At 36.7% G+C, this 22228-nt stretch overlaps 1 protein-coding gene across 8 annotated transcripts in view; it reads right to left on the bottom strand.

Annotated features, from left to right (window-relative positions):
- The window catches only part of CNKSR2 (connector enhancer of kinase suppressor of Ras 2), a 206079-nt gene that overhangs the window by 112688 nt on the left and 71163 nt on the right, over positions 1–22228 (bottom strand). For 7 of the 8 annotated variants that reach the window (XM_077781642.2, XM_085559605.1, XM_077781641.2 and 4 more), the window contains exons 5-7: positions 20169–20210; positions 10886–11005; positions 4330–4389 (exon numbers count right to left, since the gene is read on the bottom strand). In XM_077781642.2, the coding sequence (XP_077637768.2) occupies positions 4330–4389; positions 10886–11005; positions 20169–20210 (222 nt within the window). The remainder of the gene's footprint in view (positions 1–4329; positions 4390–10885; positions 11006–20168; positions 20211–22228) is intronic. The other variant, XM_077781643.2, reaches the window with a different exon arrangement.

Genomic DNA, 22228 nt, shown 5'->3' with positions numbered 1-22228 from the left:
ACAATTCTTCATAAACAAATTTCATAAAATTGTCTTTTTATTCTACATTATTTCAGTATGTTGCAGAGAGCTTTAGTAAATTATTGTTCTGCCAGGAGCACACAAGAAGAGAAGATTGGGTTAGATACAACCTAGGAAGACCAAGTAAGTTAATGGTAACTGGTTTTGGAACACTATTAGAGTGAAAGAAATGCAACCACCATACAGAATTCAAAAAAGCAAAGTAGTTTTGTACTTTGCTTTTGCCTCAAAAAAATTCTCAGTGAGAACAACAAGAAAAACCAAATAAAAATAAAAACCACAACAAAAACTGCCTCTTTTATTAAAGTGAAAGCCCCACAAACTCTCCCTTCTCTGTTTACAGTAGACCAATTGTTTTCTGAGGGGAATAGCTGTAAGTTCAAAGGAAAACAAATTCCTTCAGTTTTTCAGAGTCACACTGATTTTTCTCACAATACTGTGGCTGCCAGAAGGCACTTAATTGACTCCACAGTAGAAGGTGAGACTGACAGTTTGAAAAAAGAACCCAAAGGAAACATGTTGCTCAGGAGCAGATTTCCAAAAAAACTGCTACAAATTTTATGTAAAGGAGTGGAATTAATTTAATTTTCAGGTGAGGTAGCAGTTCATCTAAAGAAAATGCTCCAGGCCTGAAATGTGGACTTTTTGCAATAACCTATGTAGTACATCCCCATTCAAGACACATGTCCCACAGCTAAGCCATGATTTTTAGTTGAATTGCACATAATTTATGGCCTAAGTTAATATCAGTGTACAAATGAAAGATATCCAAGAGACATGAGAGACTGAAAGTAGGATCACTCATGACTCATTTCTAGCAGACATTGCACAGAACATCCTAAATCAAACAGGGCTGGTAATATCATTTAACTTTATATAAAGAACACCAGCCTCGATATTTTGGCACTATTTAAGCAATAAAGGTACTGGCTGAGTGACCTGGGGAAATATTTTAACACTGGTGATTATGTCCTAATAATCTGTCTTCTGTCTGCCATTTCACTACTCGCACTTACTCATTCATACCTCTAAAATCTTTATAATCCTCCTATGTAATACAGCTCTTCTAGATCTGATGTAGTTACACCTAAAACTTTTAAAATGCAAATGCAAGTGAATTCTGTGTCATTACCCTTGAACTCTTCAGGACTTTATTACAATACATCCTTTGCTTTACAGTGTCTTCAGCATTTGCAGCTTAAATCTTGACAAAACGAGTGACGTTTGCCAAGATATTAAAACATGGTCTGAGAATCTTCAAACTGAAAAAATCTATGTTAAAAAATGCCTCATTGCAATTATGCCTCAAACACAAGGTGAGATAAAAAAAACGTGGAAAGATATCAAGGCTGTGGTCTTATGAAGGGGGTGTAACTCCTATTCCTTATTGCTTTTTCCTCTCCAGTAAAAAACAGACATTGTTTATAAAACAGCATCTTTTATCATGGCTATATAAGGAAAACAGAGGAGAACCGATAAGTTCTTTCTTTTTTAGATGCATATGCTGATCATTAAGCACAGAATCCACCCATGAAGTACTGCTAGGACAAACAAAGTGTGCCACACCACAACTGTATCCTCATTAGCTGGTAATTCGGTTCAACAGGGAGTTGAAGAGATGGAAGCACCTGTCACTGAGGCTCACACATCAATAACTAAAAGCTATCCAGAATCTGCTTAGATTTATGCTTTAGAATAATTTAGTTTTGTCCTTTAGGCTAAATGTCTTTTTCCTATACCCCTGGTATACCCACACTGTCTGAAAGTCCAGTTTAGAGCCCCTGGAGCACAATTGCTGCATGCCCACAGTAGACATTTTGGCAGTATTTCTTCTGAAAATCTCTCTTCCCTGTGATCTAAGGGCACCATACAAAGCAAACCAGTAAGTGATGACACTGGGAGATCCTCCTTCAAAGCCAGATGCCTGCTGGAGATGCACTGCATACTATTACTTTAGAAAAATGCTGGTTTTTGTTGGAAAACCAAAGGACAAAATGGTCTTATTTGAAGGACACATTTGGTTGGTGAATTAAAATAATTTCTCCAACATGGTCTAAATGGGCTACTCAACAAGGAACCTGAAATCTTTTGTTGGACCAAAACACCCTTTTAGATTGTTACTTCCAAACAAAAGACAGAAGACATGAACTGGAAAGCTGAGCTTGCTCTAATGCTACAAGGCCACCAGAGAGAAGCCCTTACAGGGCAGTGACCTGTAAGGAACACTGCTCTCTCTCAGTCCAAGCTTCAGAGCTCAGCTGCTTTGATCTGCAGGGCTAATGTGTTGGGGGAGATGACTCCTAATGCCAGACAGCAAGATCCAAACTCTAATGGGCTTTGCAGCTGGATATCAAACACCTCAAAGGCCAAACAGAAAAAGCAGAACTGTCATTACAAAACTACTCTCTCACATTAATGTGGAGAGCACTACCATTACCATGTGTTTAAAAAGATGTATGTTCTTCTCCAGGATCATTCAGACAGAAAATTCTGTCACTATCTCACTTGGAAGAGAAGACTTGGAAATTAAAAGGACACAAATTTTTGTTGAAATGGAGGATCATTTGGATTCTTGTTTCCTAGAAGTTAAGCTGTACTGCAAAGAGTAAACATGTTAAAGCCAGCAGGTCAGATCACACGTGCACCACTGTGATCTTATTCTAGACATGCTGCTTAGATTTTTCTCCTCTTGTCTACCAGAATCAAAGCTCTGTGTGTGTGTGTGTGTGTGTGTGTGTGTTAAAGAAAGCAGCTAGAAACTCTGTCTTTAAAAGCAGGAGACACCCTTCTTTCGCTAAAGCATTGCTCATTTTCACAATTGCTTTAACACACAGCAGCTTTTTCCCTTGATAACAGAGTGCAGTTTCTTGGTCTGCCATGAGCACCTCCAGGGTGTCACAGCGAGTGAAAGAGTCCATAACAACAGCAGAAGAGTCATCATGACTGAAGCTTCCTGACATAGCTTTAAATTATATTCATGAATCACAAAAGATAAGGGTTTTGAGGGAATGCATTAGGATTTTATTTTTATCTTTGCCCCTGGGAAATTAAATCCATTAGCAAGTTATGGAAAGAAACTGTTCCTTCTTTAATTTGAGAGATTCAACTGTAAAAATTGTTCTCTTTATTTCATATATTTTCTAGATTAACTTCAACTGTAGTTCTGTTTGGCTTGTTTAGTTTTGCTAATTTCACTAATGATGTCTTTAGCTGTAGGCCTGACTCTCTAGAATTTTTATTTTCCTTTAAATTCCTTATTTTTCTTTATTGCAAGGTAGGTTGCATTCACACAAATTCTACTATAGGTATTATCTATTGGTTATGACCCATGAATATTCTGCCCACAGCAGAAAACAGAAAGGAAAAAGGCTATCAGATTGCAGCTCCTATGAAAGGATGAAAATAATATTCCTATTTTGTTGAGATGTTAACAGAACCTCACTGTAGATCAGATGCAGCAGCTGTAAATGTCATGTACGTAGTTTGCACTTCCCACAGGATGACACAGTAGCATGATAAAACAAATATTTTTGACAGCTTAATTTTAAGAAAATGCCATCAAAATCTTTCACAGGAATTGCCTAAACCAGTATGGGATAGTTCAATGTTGTTAGTGATTGCTCCACATTAATTGAAGACCATGGATAGAAGCCTTTTCCCCCAAAATTATAATTTTGCTTGACTCCTAACAGACAGCCAGTTCCCTAAATATAGTGTACAAAGGAGGTTGTATTTCAAAGGCTTTTGAAATGTAGTCTTGTTATGTTTTAATTGCTCTTTAATGCCTTCAGTGAGAATTAGTACACTGGTAATTGTTCCTTTCCATAGGCATTACTCAGAAGTTCATGCAGAAATACATGGTTATTTGTCAATGTGAAGGGATGTCCATTTCCATGCACTCATTTATTAAAAGATGAAGCTTGATAGATGGAAAATATAAAAGCTGTTTGTCTAATACTGCAGCAAACTTCAGCACAACAGCCTAAATATAATACAGACATTTATCTTTTATTCACAGAGCAAAGTAACTCCAAGACAGCTGCTTCCTGTCTGGATCAACTAGAGCATTTCAGGTGTCTTGCAAGAACAAATCAAGACTGATTCTCTTGGTTCTTAAATGGGAACAACTCTTTCAATTCTGAGGTAAACAAGCACAAGCATTCTGCTGTCCAACATGCCATTGGTCCTTAACAGCCAACCAGCACAAGTTTGCAAGCAAAATGTAGTTTATAGCAAAGGGAAAGCATTAACCACAGGTAAGGTCAGAAAGGCTTCCAGGTCTGAACATACAGTATTAACAATACTTACATTTTCTGTTGTTCCAGTAATTACATGAAGACCATCATATGTTGACTTAATGTACATACCCTAAGAAAAAGACATTATGGGAAAGAATTTTTAAAGTGTTTCACAAACCATCACCATCCAAATAAAACTTGCATATTTCTTAAAGAATCACTCTTTTCTTTTTGCTTTCTGTAAGGTATGTGGACTTTAACACATGCCATAAGGAATCTGTCTCTGCATAACAAAGTGCTTTTTTATACACTTCAAGAACAGCCCAAATAATTTTGGCCCTAATTAGCAATAGAAAACTGTTTATCACAGTTATGTCCATAAATACTCCCCATTTTTTAAATACAGTTCTTCAACTACAAAGAGAACAATGCCTTCCAAAAAGCCCCAGAAATACAAAATGCCTTAGTATGATTGCTTTGAAAATTACATTGAGTTTTAAACGATCTGAGTCTTCAGTAGGCAACGCTGCAAACACAACTTTCAAACAGCTAACCAGTGCTTGGAATTGTGCCTGCAAAACGGCTGTAAGACATTCTCAATAGCCTCCTTCATTCCAATGAACACTTCAGCTATAAAACTCAGTGATGAAAAAATCAACATCAACTTTGTTAGCTACCCCACTTCTTAAAAAAAAAAATATGAAAAAGCAGGGATAGCTTGTGAACAGACAGAACTTCCTGCATGGGTCATCCAAAACAGTGTCTCAAATATGCCTTTGCACCAAGTTTCAATTCAAACATTTTAACAACATCCACTATGACACTGAGAGAAGGAAAAAGGAGAGATGATTGGCATATACTGAGCATTCAATAACTTCTGAGTAATCTCCTTTCCCTCAACCACTTTACAGAGAGCAAGTAAACACTGAGCACCTGAGTAAACATCCTCTCCATAACCTACTTTTTCTTGTTTTAATCCAAGTGCCACTGAGAAGTCTATCCCTAGCTGAGGAGTCCAGCGCACTCACTGGGGAGCAGTATAGCAAAGAGGCAAAGAAGACATATTGAGTTGTACTAATCTATATTGGGACCAGAACTGGCAGACATTTTGGTAGCAGATATGAGGACATACACATAAATTAACAAAGTGAATAATATCTCCAGTAAAACAAGCCAAGGACTTCCAGAGTTTCTCTGGATAGGGCTCAAAAGTGAACTCCTCTTCTGTTCTGCACAATTACATAGTGTTAATCGCATCAGCCCCAGTTATCATGTTCAGCTGCCACAGCTAGAAGGAAAAAAAATCCAGAACCTACTAATCAATACATGGTCAGAAACCTCCTGACATCATCTTTCAACTTCCAGCTCCTCTATGTACCTTCAGCGATTTGTCCATTGATTGGCTCCATCACACAGCTTTTGCTTAACTCAAATATAGAATGGCTTTTTCATACATTTATCCTCACAACACCCCTGTGAGGTAGGGAAACACTAATAATACACACACATCTTAACACTCATATACATATATCTTACAGGAAGCATAATGAGCCACACAAGAGGCTGAAATATGTTAGTATGTGTTCCTTGGTAGACACGCCTACCCTCAATCCACCACTAATGGAGACCTCAGTCCCTCTCAGGATCCCCATCTAAGTCACTGGGCCACACACCCTGCAACATGGCAAGAGCTAAATTCACAGTGACCATGGAGACTGGCACTTTGAGTCAGGTCCCCAAACAGAGCAATTTCTGAAGAAAGCCACATCTTTATTTTTATGCACAGTGAGTTACTGCTTTCAGCCTTAAACATCAGGTGAAAGCCGAGGGAAAAGTCTACACAATGGTTACATGGTGGTTCAGTTTTGTGCAAAGCATTGTTCCATAGGATAGTAAGTTCATCCAAGTGTGCTACCATTCCAGAGGACAATTCACATCCAACCTAGTCTTTCCAATAAATTTAAAATACTTTGAAAATGTACAAGAGGAGAAAGAACTTTGACAGAATGTTCTTAAAAAGACAGGATCAAGATTTTGCACACATTAAGAAAGAGAGGGAAGAAGGAAGCTGAAAAATACCTACCCTAGATTGTATTTATTCCACATGTGCAAAATTAATAAATGTTCTATTAGTACCATGTCACATTAATTTTACAAGCGCCAACATAATTCTTAATATAAAGCAGCTTTTAAATGAGGAGAGGTAACATTTTGCAACACAAAAATAAGCCCCTTTCACCCATGTTTCTTCACTCATTCTTTTAAGTGAACAGCATATGGGAAATGGTACAGAGAAGAGAACATTTCTGGCTTACAATTGTTTGATCTGGAATGGAAATAAGAATACCACAGACATTTACAAGTTTTCCTCTCTCTGCCTCCTTGTGGCTGCACAGTATCAATAGTACTTTCAGCAATCAAGAATAGAAGGGAGAACAGTGTGTGCTCTGTCCATTTGCACTGAAAGAAATTGGTAGGTACAGTCTTAGGTATTCAAAGGTAAGTCCCTAAGAATTTACAAGAATCAGTTCCACCAGATAAAAGGAAAGATAATTCAGTTTATATGACTAAAATAACTATAAGATAACTAACCTAGTAATCAGGAGTAAATGTATGCCTAGATTAAAAAATTAATAACTCATGCTTAATTACATGAGAGATTGTTGTGATCAGTTATGGGTAGAGCTCTAATTTCAAACTAATCATTACAATTTATCTTGGCGATATAAAAGAGATATTTTGTGCTTTTTTTTTCATTTTTCCTCCCTTTCTTTGTTTTTGTTTATATTTTCTTCAAGAATGAAAACAGAATGTGATATATTTCTAACATATTTTATGTATATAAATATATAATGTATTTCTTGATATTTTATGCAATGCTGGAAGGAAAAGGAAAGAAGATAATAATTTCATTTAATCACACATGTAACTGAATTTTTACTTTCACTCCATTTTCATGGAGTCCTCCAAAGCTGCACGTGCCTCTTTAACCACCAAACAGCTCTTAGAATGCTGTTCATAACTCTTTCCCAGCTCTTTCAGTATTTCAAACAAAAAAATTCAGGGGAAGTATCAGGAATAGTAGTACACTGGAATGTTGGAAAGGGAGTAGCCAGTACACTTTAATCAGCTGCCACACCCTGCTGTATCAATGACTTGTATTTTATGACCAATTTTTTACACGACAAGCTTTTGTTGTGTTTGCTTCAGCAGGCAAAAAGGAACCTTGAACAATCACTCTCGTATTCTGATGAATTTACCTTTGCATTTCTGAACCCTTGAGATCACATCACAGTCACTTACCTGACTGGGATGAAAATGATTACCTGAACAGCAAACAACTGAAAGTCAAGATTAGTCTTTGCTACAGATCTCTGATTTTCTGTTCTATATTACAAATAAAAATAAAGTAGAAAGTGAATGTTGTAGAAAAACTAACCAAGAAAAACTTGGTTTTCTGCTTTTTGTCTAAATATACTCACTGTTTTCAGTCAAGAAGCAACATTTTTAAGTCTGTTTCATGGTAAAACATACTACCTAAGCTAGTCAATTTTGTCTCTTTGTATATCAGTAATGTAAAAACACACAAAATTAAATTCTGCTTACTGATACAGATGAAACAACTTGCAAGTCCTCAAAGGAAAAAAAAAAAAGAAAAAAAGAAAGGGGATTACATATGGGAGCATGTTGGTGATTGCGAAGTTGCCCATATTAATCAATTTTAAGGCTTTTTAAATAACTTTCTACCATGAATTCTTTTTCACCCTTACTGCACAGCCACTGCAGGCTATATCTCTTCCCCCAGCAGCACTCACTGGAGAACATGAATGCAGCCAGTCACAAGAGACAAGGATAGAGGGAAAACAAAAAGGGGAAAAAAACCAAACAACAAAACCAATACCAAATCCCACCCATAACACTGCTTTACCCAATACACAAGAGGTTCTCCACATCACACCCTAACAGCATTTTCTGTATGACATCTTTAGTTGTTTGAAATGTTATCTAGTCAGAGATGTTAGCTAGTTTGAATATATATGAGACATAGTAACTAACACATTTACTTGTTTCTTCTGCATTCAGGTATTAGTCTGAAAATTTAGATTTACCTCTGACAAATACTTACGTTTCCACAGGAAAAGACCAAACACAGTGAAGGAACTATTTGTGCTGATTAAAATCTCCTGATCATACCAATCTTCTTTAAGTTGTAAAAGCTTCAAGCACTTTCTTAATTCCATCATATATTTACCATGAGTTTAGGGAAAGAGCATTGTTTTCCAACCTTTTAATTTCCTTCTCACGTCCTCTGCTTTTTCTCTCCCAAATTTACTTTAGCTTCTTAGCTATTGAATTTGAGATGGTAGATATTCTGTTATTGAGAGGCAACAAAAAATCTTCCCAGTTAGCAGCAATCTTTATCTTTTTCTTCTTCCTGAAGTCCTTCCGTTTTTACACATTTTATTTAGTGATTGGTAAAGCCAGTACAGAACTGTCATGTGGGTCAAAAATCTACAGGAAAGTTGACAATAAACCATTTTTCCACCTCCATCATTGCACAAATCCTGGAAGAAGGTCCAGAAACAAATAAGCTTCGCATTTATCCCAGCATTTCTGATGTGTAGAGAATATTCACAACTCCAAGCTCCACCATCAGCTGTTAAACCCTCAGCACTCAGTGGGGCAGGAATTAAGTTTAAAAAGCAAACAGAAGCCCAAGAACCCAAAAGCACATAAATCACCAAGAAGCACATGACACAGGTGATCTGTTGGCCAGACTGGCGTGGTTCCAAAGGGAAGGGGACGATTTTCACTCTTCCAGTGTGAATCCACATCCTTGGTGCCTGCTCTGGAGAGCTCACAATCTACAGGAGAGGCACAATGCCGAGGCAACATAATAGTGGCACGCAGGCAAGGACAAGGGGGAAAAACCATGACCCTGTCAAAATGGCATTGTATCCTTCTATGGCTTGTATACTGCATGGTTGCTATTTAACTTTTTTAAAAAAATACATATAATTATTTTTTATGACAATGACATCAAGACCGTGCTATATTGGTTCACAAATACATAAAAAACAAAAGCCCTGCCTTGAAGAGCTTCCAGTTTAAACAGACAAGACAGACAGAGGATGTAAAACAGAGGCACAGAGAGGGAAAGAGATTCTCTCATCAGCTACCCAGCAGGAACAGACCCATGAAACACACTCTTATTTACAAAAATACCATTCAACATTTCTCAGTCCCTGGGAGCTCATCCCAACCTACATGAAAACTTAAATGAAGGGGGAAAAAATAAAAAAAAAAACAGTCAGAAGACAAAGAAAAAAAAAATCAAGTTCAGATAAAACCGGACAGCACTCATAAAAAGGTGATCAAGACAAAGAGGAAGAAGATTTTCTCATTACAATAGAACAATAGAAGAAAGGGTTTCAAAAGGTTGACTGCAGTAAGGTGGTGGAAGAGTTAAAATTACAGGGGAAAGGGAGGGAAAGAAAGGGAGCAGAGAATCCATGAGAAGCTGAAATCCTGAAGGACAAGTTTAAAATGGATTCAGAGATAAAAAAGAAAGCCAGAAGAGGAAGGGAAAACAAACTGCAGACTAAAACAAATGATGGGACCATATTTACTTATCCAAGTGTTTGGGGTTTTTCTCATATTTTAATTGCAATTTTCCAAAAGAATGGAAAATTAATTTAGTGCACAATTGCTCTAAATAACTTGGCATACCAACTTTGCCAAGAAAAACAAATCAACCCAAAACCCAGCAACAACCAATCATCTGCAAACCAAAATATTCTCTAAAACTACAACAAGCAGACAGCTTCAAAAACCTGCTGCAAAGAGTATGGCAGTCCTCCTTCAAGACTATTCAAGAATATGGAATGAGAATAAACTTGTGCAGAAGTTGCAAAAGCTATTTCTCTAGACAAAAAAATTTAACTGTATTCCAAACACCTTCTTTTCAACCTCCAAAAATTATGGAAGCAGATATTATTAATGATGGAAAGTCAGACATCTGGAATTGTTAACAGTGTTGGTTTTTTCCATGCAGCAGGTGTTGGATACTTGAGTAAACAAGAGATCAATGGTCAGCTCTTGAACAACAAACACAGGATGGCTGCATAAAGAGCCTTCACAAGTACCTGATTAAGAATGAAGAATTCTTGAGTTACTTATCAGCAGTGCTATGAAGCCCTGGAATAACTTATAAAATAGCTTTGTATCCCCGAGACACTATGAAACATTTTCCAGAATCTGACAGGTTTTGTGCATAAGCCCACGCAAACTTCTTGGTTGAGTTGATCTCAGTAATTTAAGTCCCTTCTGACTTCAAGATCCTAGAACAATCTGAACCATTTTAAGAAGCTGGTATAAATGGCAAGAATTTCTTACTCATTTCTCCCTGTTCACTAAACTGTGCATACTTCAGTCAGCTTTAGAAAATCCCCTCCTGTTGGCCCAGCTGCATGAGAAACCAAACTAGCATGAGGAAATCAGTCTGTTTTCAAACTTTATAACAGAAAAGGCTAAAATGTCCTATTCATTTTCATATATACAACTTATTTAAAAAACATCACTTTCTCATCCTGGATGATGGGTTTGATTAACTGCGTACTTCTTACCAGCCCTTCACTTGGCTTGATGTTTGTAAGCTGGATCACCTCAAGATGGGCAGACTGGGAAACCAGTGGATCAGAAGAGAGCGAGATAATGTGATCACAGACGCCAGAGAGAGTTTTACACTAGGAAAGAAAAAAGAAAAGGAAATGTCACAATAAGCACACCGTTGCTAACTATTCGAATGTCAATATATAGCTGAAATCACCATTTTTTTCACATGCATACAAGGCACAGAGGGAATGCCTCAGGCAGCAATAATAATCTGTGATGACCCTGAACTAACAGCACCAAACTAGGGGAGAACAGGAGGCAAATGCTTTTGTATCTGAGCAGAGACAAAGAGGGGCTCCCACGCCCCCTCAGGGATAGATGCCCTGCTCAGGCACACAGGGAATGTGTGGTGAGCCCCCCCACTCCATCTTTTGCAAAGACAGTAAGTGTCTCAAAGCCCACTAATTTCCATTGACTGTGCAGCTGTTCAGCAGAGATGAAAATCAGGCTCTTGATGATGACAGGTAACTCTCATTAACTCTGAAGTTGATTCTATACAGATTCCATACTATTTCTATACTATCCATCTATATGATTCTATACTAAAATGCTAATTGTCTTTGGACTGCGTTTCTCATGTTCTACAGCTGCCAAACACGATTTTCTATTGCAGACATAAAGCACCACTTCACAATGGCATAACTCTTAAACCAGTTATTGTTGGCAGCCTCTGCAGCAAGACAGAAAAAAATTCTAAAAAGGCTGAGACTGTGAAATTGGTACTGTTTTATCTCCTGATCTGTCACTCCCTGAACAACCTCTTCTCAGAAGCAGGAAAGCTGTGAGGCTTTCCTATCATTCTCTGTAAGAAAGTGATTTTTGAGACTTTCAGTGTTTTCCAGGAAGTCCCCTTTCAGCAACTTTAAACGATTTCTCTATTCAGATTTCCAATGCATCTTTTATCAGGGATTAGGAGATTTTTCTGGTCCCAAAACCTTGAGCATCTCCAAAAGCAATTAAGAACCATCGTAACTCCTCTGAAATTCAGAAGAGGAAATCTAACCAGTCTCCTCAAATGACTGAAACACAACTGCACACAACAGTTGCTCCAATCAATCTTCCAAGATTCCAAAGTATAATTCTTACAGTAAAAAAAATCTGCAACAATGCTATGGAAACATTATGTAAAACTGGATATTACCTCCTGCCAAATCACCATTATAATTCCAAATTACTAACTACAAATATCTTACGTAAAAAGGAAAATTTTAAAAAAGTGATTAAAAACAAACAAACAGACCCACAAAAAAAAAACCCCAAACCCAAAAAACCCAAAACCAAACAAAAACTCCACCCCAATAAACAAAAAAAACATCAAAAAAATCCCACAACAAAAAAATCCCACAAAAATCAAACACAAAAAACCCCAACCAATGACAGTGACATCTTAATCCTATTACTGACCAGTACATTCTCCTCCTCTTTAAAGTATTTAAAAACAGTTGAAAGTTTAGATTTGTATAAAAAATTGCTTATTCTATTGAGCAATAATGTTTCAGGAAGAATAAGCAAATCAGAATCAAATGGAAAATATAACAAAATTTATAATACCAAGATGACCTTCTTGCAGAAAAAATACTACCTTCAAGCAAAGCCACATACACCAACCTTCTACTTTTCCATGCAATGCAGAATCATTACTGAACAAAGGACATCAACAAATATATAAAATGAGATTAAGAATGGTTTGTGCTTTACTTGAAGTACAAAAAAGTGAAAAAGAGAACTTTATTGAAATTTCGGCTTTTTTTAATGGCTTTTGGACACATGAAAATTGCTTTGAGCAGACATTTTTAAAAGGTAAAATTATATAAAATTACATAATAAAAAAGAAAGCTTAGATTTCTCTTAATTTGTGTCTTTAAATACAGTGTTGGCATGTTATTTCTATTTCCATCTTGGAACTGCACTGACAATAATTGAAAAATTGCTTAAAAAACTACAGAGCATTCAGCTATTTGTACAAAGTGAAGAGACCCACATTATAAATTATTTTCTGCAGATGAAAATGGAGTTTTTCATATCTGTTTAGACTTGTATTCATCCACCTATTCTTCCTATTAATCTCCTCTAAACCCAGTAAATGTACGGAGTTCTTAGCAATTTCAGAGAAACTTCTGTTTATAGTGAATTAATTTTTTTCCTCCAATATTCAACTGTTGCATTGCAGAGAGATGCCAAAACACACAGAAAAGGAGTGTTCCTACCCCCTAAGACAAGGTATGGCATTTCACAGATGTGGTTCCTCATTAAAAACCACGTTCCCAGCTGCCTTGACAGATGATGGGGAAAGGAGAGGAGTTGGGCAAGTCCAGGATGTGGCATGGAGCAGAAGCCTGAGCTGAGATGCATTAAATACCCCCTCGGAGCAGCTGCACCTCTGCCCCCCATGAGAGGGGTACAGACAGTCTCTACAGTAATGCCTATGGTGATCAGCATTCCAGTACAGCTAATTGGTTGCAATCCTAAAACAAGGTGGTGTGAATATTCCTCAAGAAGACCTCTGGGAATATTGGGTGCCAAAATCACCAAGTTGCTAGGATAAAAAAATCTACCATATGCTTCAATGCATTTCTAAAAGAGTATGGTCTTTTGGGTCTCACAGCTTTCTTAGATATTCTCACTGCAATCCAACATTAATTATAGGGATAATGCAACACATTATCCCTATAAACTTTTATACATTTGAATATTTTCCTTAAATATTCCTTGGTTAAAGAGCTGAACTATAAGTAGGATCAGGTATCTATTTGGTGCATGCTTAAGAAAAATCTCCATTAACTCTGAAGTTGCCCAGAGAGAGCCGGGACAGTAAGGAGCACACACTTACACAGCAGATGTTCTCTGCCCACTGCAAAGGCAGGGTACCTAGGCCCTCGCTGGAAACATGTATAAAGGCTAACACAGGCAAAATGATGCATTTTTCCTTGCCTTTGCTCTCAGGAATATCTCATTCACAGTTTGTGCTGATAACATGCTAAGCAGAATGAATCAGCGTACAAACGAAACTGTCTGTTCACCAGGAAGGTGCTTCCTCCCAATTAGGCACCAGTATGGAAAAAACCCTTGGACCTATTCAGTGGATCAGGGCATTCCAAGACAAAGATGTTGCCATGTGACAGAGCACTCAAACATTGCACTTCTTCCACTCATTTTGTTCCTAACGATTTCTAAACACATTATTTCTCAGCAGAATTATTCAGGACAATCTGTATCCTCGACATGTATTTTAGTTCCACTAAAATCAGATGGTAGTCACCTTTTCTCTCAAATTGTTACTACCTTTGGAGGCCTTGTAAAACTACACTTATGATGAAAACACTGTCAACGAGATCAGGATCCTTTATCCTTTGTAAGTGTTGATTGCCTGCTGCAATGCAGTATTAGTTACAGTAAGACACACAAAAGCTGAGGATCCAATTGCTCCTACAAAAATCATCAGGCATTAAAAATCCCCAGCCTTTTTCAAGCTGTACTCAGTTCCCAGTATGCAAGGTTATCTGCACACAGGGAAAGGATTTGTCCAGGCCAAAAATTAAAAAAAAAAAAAAAAAAAAAGCAAGTTACAAAAGATTAACTGAGAGAAACCAACAGATAATTACATTTTCTCCTTTTGTCACATGGTCCCTGTTCTCACTATGAGCCTTAAAGCAATGATTTCAGTTCTCTTTTGCAGTAACTCATCACTGCACTTCAGTAATAAATTCTCCTCTCTATTCAAGTGACACACCTATAATTGCAGATTGAAGCTACACCACAGTCTTTATGTGCAAATCTAAATGATTCAAAGGAGAACAAAAACTATCACCACACAGCACCTTGCTGTTTGGTAGAAATTGAAAGGGAAACATTATTTTTCCCTCAGTAGGCAACTTCTTTATGCCTCAAAGCATGAAGAATGACAGATAATATTTAGTTTCTACCTGTATTTTTGGACCGTAAGGTACCAATTTCTAACAGCTTTTCCACAATTGCTCCTTCTTTCAGACAGGGGGATGGGGACCTAAAGGTGAGTGAATTAGATTTACATCTGCTTCAATTCTCTGTGGCTGCTTCAGTTTGTGCTGGGAAAATGTCTGTGTTTGCACCAGAGTGAAGCACCTATGGGCACAGCCTCAGTGGCCTTTCCTCAACCTGTCCAGCCATTGTCTGCTCAACTCAGGCAGCTCTAGGTCACCAAGCATTTCTGGTCAAGAAAAGAGACTTAGCTTTGTTTCTGTCCTTCATTTTACCCAGGCTAGTGGTCAAGTTTAAAATCTATCTTGCCAAGTATTTGCAATACTGAAACATCCTGGCTTAAACATACTCCCAGGACTGAGGACTCCCTCATCAGCACCCTCACCTATGGCATTAGAGTGAGGAACAGGATACCAGTAAGACATATGGACTTTCAAGACTAACAGTAAGAAAAAATGTCTGGGTAATGTTAAGCTTAGTCTGTTAGTTTAGTTAGTAACAGCTGTCCAAGATGACGTCTAATTAATTAACTTAAGCCAAACCAAATAATATTAACCAATTAATTTTAGTCCAAAACAATTTTTATATTGTACAGAAAACATCATAACTCCAGCAGTCCTAAAACCAAGTGGACCTGAACATGCACTGGTGCATACATGAAGTTTGAACAGTGAACTACATCCGCTTTTGGCTGCAAAAGGAGAAGTTTCTATTAAACTGAAGCTTGTTCAGTTCAATTTACAAGGTATATGCTCTTCAAAGGCAGAAAGTGGTTACATTTTCTTTTTTTTTTTATGACTATAAAATGATACCTTTGACAATGTATTTTTAGTCCATTATACTTCTATAACAAATATTCAAATATAGTGGGCAGAAGCAAATTATCATCACTGTGGTTTCAATAAGGCTCTTGTAAAAAGAGAACATTCTGATCCATTGCTTGTTTTCTCTTTTTCAATTTAGTAACTCTTTAAATTTACATAGTTCATTTGCTTTTGAAAAAAACCTCTGAGCATTAGCTCCCCTCTTTAGATCACTTTCCTCAGTGTTCAAACTCAAAAAAATTGCAGGAAATGCAGCCTAATTTTTAAAAAGGGAAACTCCTTAAGAAAAGAGTCCTTTTTTTCTTATGAAATTAAACTAACAAAGTTAAAAAAATTATTACATTTTTTCAGTTAAAACATTGTTAATCTGACTGAAGCGTGGCTTCTACTTTCTATAATTAGTTCTTCTAGCTTTGCTCTCCTTTTAATACTCTACTGCTTCACATGGATTAATCTGAACTGGGTATTTCCATCAAATACAGCCTTGGACAGCTGGATGGAATCAATGAATTATTCTTCAAGTATTTTAAATCTCCAGTCAGAATTTTGCAAGGATTAACATACAATTCCCCAAATAAGCAGATATAAACTGATAGTCTTTTAAGTTGAGCAGTTTTCTAAATACTTCATCATCTCAAGTTAAATCAATATAAAGATTCTAAATATGAACTAGCATGAGCATAGTAATCTTCAGTTTTGAAGCCAGCACCACACCTATGGCTTATCCTTCCCTATTTAGGCCCTGTGTATTACTAAACCTGTGTTTCTTCAAGATATTAAAAAAATTGTGGTTTTTTGCTGCCACCTACTTCTGTTAGAATTATTTTCTAGTGCTATTTAACTTCTGTTTATATCAATAAATTATTATTAGTATTATTTAACTACATATTACATTGCTTACTTAGTAAAAGCTACCCCAGAAAAAACATACTGAGAAATGAAGCTGCAGAAGTGCAAAGCATTTATCTTTATTAATGAATATTTCCAAATTCTAATGAGCAAAACCCAACACATTAATCCTGTGTGTTTTTATGCTTCTTATTCCACAGAAATGAATTGTTTCTGAGAATGAAGTCATAGACAAAAACCCCAAAACTTTGAGAAATGTAGTAGTCTTCAAATAATTTTTTCAACACTCCTACAATTCTAGGACAAAAAATTATAGAAAAGACATTTCTTTCCCTGGATACATTTGAAACTCCATTTAGAAGAAATAAACAAGTTCAAGTAGGCAATTTCATCTTAAAGCTTCATAATTATTCAATGAGACCTTTTTCCTTTAGATACATTTTATGTGTTTACTTGAATAACATAGATTCGTTTCCTGCCTAACCCAATACTGTAAGTGACAATCAAAATGCTTATTCAAAGCATTTGAAACTCATATTGCTTGGAGCAAACAAAAATATTTCTTCCTTGAATATAAACTGAAGATACAGAGTTCTGTCTCCCCAAAATAACGTTTCTTAAAAAGCAAATCCTGAAAAGCTACCTTGTGAATACATTAACTGACATTGAAACAGCTGTGGGGACAAAGTGGTTCAGCCATGTACACCTACACTGTCACCTCTGAAGGAAAGAGGACATTAATTTGCTTTTCAAAAAAAAAATTAGTACTGTTAGAATATGAGCACATGAACTGTTTTTTGGCCTACCTAATTAAAGCAAACCAATCAGTCATTTATTTGAGGATCCTGCCTACTTCCCCATGCTTTAGATGAAGCCATGGAGACTCAGTGATGGGTTGACTTTGGAGCTTTCCTTGTATGTAATTCACTAGCAAAGGATGGTCTCGCATCCCTGCTGTGCCCTGTGTTCTCCTGCTCTCCAATTTGGCACAGGCTTACTCCAGGGGAAACAGGGCAGCATCCCCACAGGAGATCTGTGCTTACAGAGCTCCAACCTTTGATCCACAGCATGAGTCAAAAAGAAACCCTTTTCATTCCATGGACAATGGAGATGTTCAACCCAGAACACAAAAATCTACTACTTTGATCCAGCAGTATGCTCCTAAGGTGGTAAATATCTTGGTGTCCTGACAAGAAAGAGTGCACCACTGTCCTTTAAGGTTTTTTTCTTTTTTCATTTCTGTAACTCTAGTTCTATTTTACTTATGTAAGAAGGATCTCTTAAAATTTGACTTCAATCTTAAGTAAGAACAACATCTTTCAATAAGGATTTCCTTATGCTAATTGCCTGGAATGCTAATTGATTGTTAGTAATTTCCTTTTGCTTTTTTGAGAATCTTGATTCCTTGCATCATGAAGAGAAAGTGGTACATAAAATTACAAAGGATGAGCCCACAGGTTTGAATTGAACCTCTTGTCTAAGTCAGCTCAGCAAACTCAGTTCTATGATTGTATGTAATCATTCAAAGGCAGCTGGATGGGATGCTGGTCAAACATCAATTCAGATGGGAAATAGACTCCAAAAATGGACTTGGAATTGTGTGATCTTGGAATTTTAAAAAAGAGAATTTCTCTCCTACAATATCTGTGCCCATGCCCTCACAATCTTTCCTATTTCTCCCAGTATTTCTTACTCAATTTCCTTCTATGCCTTTCCCACAATTTACTGCTGCTCTTTTTGTATCACAGAAACCCATTTTCACTGTTGAATTGCTCTCTTCAGATTGTCTAATGGGCTAAAGCCACTACACCTTTTTCTATCTTCCAAGGAAAAGGATTAGAGGGAATTGTGACTTCAATTACAATTATATCATCAACCTTTTCATGTGCACATGTAAAAAACTATCTTTCAAACTGAAAATATGATGAGGATCTTGCCTACTATGATCTAAAATGCCATAATTTAATTATTTAGTCACAGATTTACTTCTTTTACTTTTGGTCAGCCTCTCCCCCATCAAATCCCACTGATCAGCTGATATGCACCACGGTCAGAAATGCTCCAAGTTACATGTAATCCATTTTGTCGTGTTTAATCCTTGTGGGGTCATTTTTAACCCACGGCTTCACTAAGACATTCAAGGCTCTGTTTGTGCTCATGTTTCTTTTCAAGCTTGAGCAGTGATCCCAGAAGGTACACTTATACCTATGTCCACCTGTGTCCACAAAGAAGTTACTGCAGACTAAAGAAATAAACCTACAAGAGTCTAAATGATGTAAGATAACTTTTGAAACCCGTCTCAATTTTGTGTACTCATGTATCCTGAATTAACCCCTCTCAGTTTCTTCAAAACTGTTTGCTGATAACTGTATAAAGTGATGTTTACTCAGTCCTAAATTCTGGCAGCTTCCTTTGCAATCCTTTCTGCCAATTTGTAAAAGGTATATAGTGTATATACGAGATTTCAGAACTGTCAGCTCTTACAGCAGACAGCAAGCATGCTTTGAAAACTAGGCTATATATATAGATTTCAAACTCATAGCACTTCAACTTCTGCCAAGATTATGTAATAAAAGATTTTATTACTTAAATACTTGCAGAGGCCAACCTAGTGTAGATGACGATGTCAGCCTCACTAAATTTTCTAACTCTTTATATCTCACACCTGAAAAAATGTCAGTGAAACTTAAAAATACAAGGATACTTTTTATTCCACATCACTGTGAAACCAAAGCATCAAAAGCTTACAAGATTCAGCCTGTCAAGCATTTCATACAGGTACGCTACGAATAAAATGAATAACAGAAAAATAAGTATTTGAACATTTACTGGGAAGATCACTTAAAGAAATGCAGTATTTTCTGGCTTAAGGTCTGAAAACAAGAACAGTAAGATAGCAAAACTTACTTGAATGTGAAATAAATTAAACTAATTAATTACTCACCCTTAAAGAGATTATCTTCACTTCTAACTTTTAGAAACAAGCTGTGGTTAACTTAATACTCACTAAAGCTCAGCCACACTTGAAACACAATTTAATACCCAAACTTTGGATGCAGCTCTCAGACAAAGTTTACTCAAGTTTTTGACACTCTATACACCAGCCTTTCAAACTCATCATGTTTTCTGATGCCCTGATAACTTTCATCTGCTTTATTTACCACAAATAGCACTAAAGATTCTCAGAAGAAACTATTGTATTTATGCTGACAATTCAAAAGGAAACAGTGCATTAATTTTCCTATCATTAGGCTATCTCCTGGCTCCTATGAGGAATAAAGATGTATAAATTAAGCTATATCACTAACATAAACATAAATTATTTCAAAGAAGCCTAGCAACCATCTCTCTCTCAAAAAACTGCTTTTTAAAAACATCACTCTTCTAAACAGGGTTTACAAATAACAGATGAGTCTGAGCCAGACAAACACCAAACCTTTCAAAGCTCCTGACCTGCTCACAAGTAGTTCCATAAATTCACTCAGTCATACTCAGTCTAGTTAGTTGTCAAACTGCCAATGCATCCAAAAGCACAAAACAAACAGCTCTAAAATCCTATGTGGTCTATACAAAATCGGCTATGAGAAATCCAAATGGTACTCACCACATGAAGAATTTTGTTCTCTGTTTCGTATACTGTGCAATCCTGAAAAAGGAAAGCAGAAAAAGCAGGTTAAATTGCTCCAATCATGTTCCCTTCCTTGGCTTACCCTTGAAAGAACAGAACTGAATTGAAAAGTTTTTAGGATGAAACAACGTATTTCAAAAACAGAAATATTTCAACAGAATGGAAAGTGTGAAGCTACCACTGAAAGGAAAGGAAATACTGGTAAATGCTTATAACTATTCACTAGCTCTAGTTGCTTCCTTTCTTGAGACAGACAACAGTCTCCCCAGTTTATATGCTTTTGGCAAGTACCAGTCTACCACATAAGTGCCTTCCACCAGGCATCCCTGAGCATGGACAAAAATGACCTGCTTCTAGTGGTCCCACTGGAAAACAGAGATACCAGCAACAGTGACTGGTATTAAGTGACTGAGATGAACAATTCTTGCTGAGCTGAACTGACATTTTCGCACACTGCTGAATAAGGGAAGGAAAACCTTGGAGGAGAGGGAAGAGGAGTTTATTGATAGTTTATAACACACCCTGACAAGAGGGAGGAGAAACACTGCACACAAAGCACACACATTAAGCCTGAGGCACACACAGCCTGCTGGGACTGGGGGTACACTCTCATTACCTCATGAAGCACGTGAGGCAGCTTCCATAAGCAACACCAACAGATGTTGCTGGGGTTGGGACTGTGAAACTTTTTCTGACAGGCCAGAATCTCAGTGGATATAAGGAAATAAAATTCCCAAGGCAGAGAGCACATGAAATAGAATCAATATTGGTGAAAGAACCACTGCTAAGTTCATTCAGCTGCTGTAACTTTGTGGTAATTGCTGGAAGCTCTGTTTAAAACAGATGCTTTATATCCTATCTAACAAACCACATGAAAGATGTGACTAAGTTTTCATGTTTAAAGTCTCATTTTAAAATCAATTTATCCTGCTAGAAAACCAACCATTCTATATGAAACTGTTTCAAAACAACAGAAAAATATTTTTTCATCCATTAAATACTTCAACTGTTACTCAGGCAAGAAAAGCCAATGTGTTCTTAGCCTGTAGATAAAGCCACCTATACAGAAGTAGCAGGTTGATCAGGAAACAGTTTCCTAATAACAGCTGTTGGCATTCAGGAAACATTTGCCAGTGAGTATAGCCAGAAAGAAAATCTAACACATTTAATTATATGCAGACATCACTGAAGTATTTGCAATCTTAGTAGCAAAAAACACATTTCATTGTTATATGTGGGAGGGCATGTAACATTTTAAATGTGGATACATCTATTTTCTGCATGGTTACTTATGAATCATTTTGCAAAAATAGCAGGAAGAGATTGCAACGTTTATATTGAAGAAAAAAAGTGCTTTTAGGCAGACATAATAATTTCATTGGTAATAGGAAGAGCTTACTATAAGTTTAAATACTCCATTAAAAGAGGATACTATTTGGGAAGTCTCACTACTAAGGAAAGAAGGATTTAATTTCAAACCTGTAGGCGTTTATTACAAACAAGAAAGTAGTGAATGACAGAGAAATACTGCTAGATCATTGAACTGAAAACTCCCTCACAACCATGAAGGAAGCTAAAGCAATATGCTTTCTTCTGGCAAACCAAGACTATATGTAAAAAAAAACAAAACAAAAAACAACAACAAAAAAAAAAAAAACCAAAAAAAACTTCTGAATCCACGAAAGATAGTAAAACAAGTGGAAAACTTCTCAGTCATCCAGTCCATTAATAGATTCATCCTGAATTTCCCTCCTCAACACACAATTCCCTACAAATCCAGGGTCTGGGTAGAGGAATTGCTAAACAAGTTCATCACATAGTAACAGCAGATTGTTGATACTACATCTTTGCATTCAGGCAAAAGGAAAATTAACAGTTTAGTGAACCATAAAAGACAGAAAGACTGGAGGACAGCAGATGCAACACTTAGGTAAAAAAAAATTACAAAATACACTTTCTATACATTAATGACATCCAACTAAACATAATTCAAGCATGAGCTCTGGGAAATGTGCAGGAATGTCAAGAACCATGAT

Source organism: Lonchura striata, chromosome 1 (assembly GCF_050655825.1).
Source record: "Lonchura striata isolate lonStrDom1 chromosome 1, ASM5065582v1, whole genome shotgun sequence".
Lineage (NCBI taxonomy): Eukaryota > Metazoa > Chordata > Aves > Passeriformes > Estrildidae > Lonchura > Lonchura striata.
This window is presented reverse-complemented; position numbering and strand designations above follow the sequence as displayed.